General features: G+C 44.3%; 1 protein-coding gene across 1 annotated transcript; it reads right to left on the reverse strand.

The window, feature by feature from the left end:
- Positions 1–1,529: 1,529 nt before the first annotated feature.
- Positions 1,530–2,651, reverse strand: LOC144269479 (neuropeptide Y receptor type 6-like). Its single transcript, XM_077825181.1, has one exon. The coding sequence runs from the start codon at positions 2,649–2,651 to the stop codon at positions 1,530–1,532; it is 1,122 nt and encodes a 373-aa protein (XP_077681307.1).
- Between the last annotated feature and the right edge of the window lie 399 nt (positions 2,652–3,050).

The raw sequence follows: 3,050 nt of genomic DNA on the forward strand, positions 1-3,050 counted from the left end.
CGCAAGTGGATATAAAACAAAGGAAAGTACTCACTAGGGCTGAAAGCGAGAAGCAGAGAGAGGGTTGAGAGACCCTAACGAAGCTTCCCCCAGACTCACTTTTTACGTAAAATAAGTGAGGTAAGGACATATCCCAAAGAATGATCTTCCTAACCCCTCAGAAAACCATTGGTCCATCTGTACCCATACTGCTGTAACAACAAGATACAGGAGTCAGGTACTGGTGGATGGAGGGGTAACTAAAAATGGTTTAACTGGCCAGATTAGATAGATGTGTAGTCACATTGACTAGAGCTACAGTGATGAGCGCAGCAGAAGAGCCTGCGTAGAACAGAACTTGAAAATGCTAAGGCCAGCTCTGGTTGTCAGCATTCTCAGCACTAGGACTGTGCTGGCGGCTGCAGCCTCTGACAGCCATCGTGCGACAGGTGCATCCACCAGTGCTGTGGGATCTGCTCCAATGAGCACTCCTCTCCTGTTTCTCCCCCAACAAGCTCTGCTCAGAGCCAATGGAGCACACACCATGTAATCCCTGCACTCCTGATCCTTGCTGCTGCTCCAGCATTGCACAAGGAGGAAAGGAGAAGAGGCAGGACAAGCTGCTGCTGTACTGAGTGGAAGTCCTGCGGCTGCTGCTGGCTGCCTCCCCCCATCACCTTGCAATGCCTACCTTCCCAGCCCCAGATCTGAATCTGAAAATCTGGGTTCCTTCCCCACTTGTCCCTGACCTGCCATTTCTACCCAGAGGAATCTCGTTGCCTGACCTAGCTCCCCCTCCAGCAGCCTGGGATACCTGGTTCCACCCCTCCCCATGCATATATCGGCCATGAAATCCAAGCCTCCCCATTAATTAGGGAAGACCACTTGCATCAAAAACCAAAAGGGAACCCGTTCCCCAAACTGCCATCCAGCAGGAGGACCTGCTTCCTACTGGACCAGCCACTCCTAGTTAGAAGCTGCAGGACATCCTGCCTGCCCCTACTGCTACCACCAGTAGCTGCATCTATCACCATCGTGAGGGACAGCTGCCATGTAGTTGGGCCATCTGAAGTAGCCTCTATGAGGTGCAGGGAAAACACAGCGGGGTCGAGAGGTACTAGGTTAGAGGGCAGGGCAGAGGCAGGACTGGTGGCATCTTGGCATGGATGGATTATCTTGGGGAAGCAGAAGAGAGCATTTTACCCAGGGAATGTCACATGTATCACTGAGGGGGAAAATTTCTGAGGGAGCCAATTATTGATAGTGAAATCATGTGCTTAAAAATGATACGCTAATACTGCTGGTATTTCACTAGTGTTGACTGTAAAGGATTCCTGGGGGGTGATTTACTAGAATTAATAAGCAAAATGTTATTTAGAAGGAACAGTTTACACAATAAGTCTACCTGCTCCCACTGAACTAAACGGCAAAGACTCCCTCTGGCATTAGTGGGAACAGCTCAAGACCTTTATAATCCTACAAAAGAATCAACAAGAATCAGTAAATTTACAATAAATACAGAGTTTTGGAGACTGGCATGCTGGATTATATTAGCTATTCACAGGGGTATTATTTAATTTTAAGGACCCCTTGGATCCATCAGTGTTTAGGGCTGAAAGGGCGATGTTCTCATATTCCTCCTGAGATGTGAAGCATCTGCAGTGGTGAATTAACACTATTAAATCCTTCTGGAAATTCTTGTTGAGAAATCCGTAAAAGATAGGATTTATACATGTTGAGAGCATGGCTACCAGGTGGCACAATGTGAACACTAGGTTATGGTGGCAGTTCATCAGGACCTCATAGTTCCAGTCAAAAACGACATTAAATATATTTAGAGGCAACCAGCAAGCTGCAAAGGTCACGACAATTGAAATGAGCATCATGTTAATCCTTTTGCTCTCGTTTAGTCTGCTCTCATTCTCCCTCATCCCGTCCACCTTACCGTGTCTCCGCCGGAGACATACAAATATCTTGAGATAGCAGATAAAAATAAAGCCCAGTGGGAAGCAATACTGGAAAACCAGCAGACTGGTCGTAAAGACCAGTCGCTCTGCAACTGATGGCCATGCCTCAATGCAAACAACTTTGTTCATATAGAAACCGCTATGGTAAGAGAGATTTTTAAAGGGTTCATCAGATAGTTGGTGGAATATAAAAAAAGGAATGGATATGATAAGGGAAATCCCCCAAATGAAGATAATTCCCAAGTAAGCGTGTGAAATATTCGGCTTCCAGCCACGTGGGTTCACTATTAACTGGTACCTCTCGACAGCAATTAAAACAAGTGAGAATATGGAGACTGTGACAGACATACTTTGTACAAAAGAGCTTATTTTACACATAGCCTCGCCAAATATCCAGTAGTCCATCAAAGTGTATGCAACTGTGACAGGAATGCACATGATGCATATCAAGACATCGGATAAGGAGAGATTGGCAATCAGAATATTTGTAACATTTTGAGCTTCCTTCTGTTGTTTTATTATAATAATCAGGCAAAGGTTTCCAAAAAGCCCCACTATTGTAACGACAGCATAAGCCGTGATGAGCAAGAAGACTGCAGGGAAAGAAGGCTGACATGAATCAAAGTGTGAAAACTGTGAGTTGCTGCTGTTTGGAATAGTTTGATTAAACAAACCCACACTAGGATGCTGAGTGGGTCTCGCCATCATAAAGGAATCCTAAAACCATGGACATAATTTAGAATACAAAGATTATCTTTTGGCCCTAATTATTTAGAAGATATTTTGCTTGGAGCTTCCCAAGACCATAATTAATAGGATTCAATCTTTATGCTTGTTCTTCATGATGCTCTGTTTGAGCAGATCTGATACTAGTACTTACAGCATTGAAGAATCCTGAAAACAAAAGCAAATGGTAAAACGTTAGTGTTAAACCTATAAATCAAAGAGATTGACACAAGTGGTTTGAGTCTGCCTTTTTGAGGTTCTGCACTCACGATTACAGGGAATCAGTGGCTCTCTTCGCACGGTTCAGTGATTGTAGCATATTGTAGTAGGAACATCAATGACCACTCTATTTAAGGTTTCATAACAGTTCTCATTCAA

Source organism: Eretmochelys imbricata, chromosome 8 (assembly GCF_965152235.1).
Source record: "Eretmochelys imbricata isolate rEreImb1 chromosome 8, rEreImb1.hap1, whole genome shotgun sequence".
Classification (NCBI taxonomy): Eukaryota; Metazoa; Chordata; order Testudines; family Cheloniidae; genus Eretmochelys; species Eretmochelys imbricata.

What these genes read in the sequence shown, in the direction of transcription:
- LOC144269479 (XM_077825181.1), bottom strand. Translation starts at nt 2,651, where the DNA reads ATGGCGAGACCCACTCAGCATCCTAGTGTGGGTTTGTTTAATCAAACT.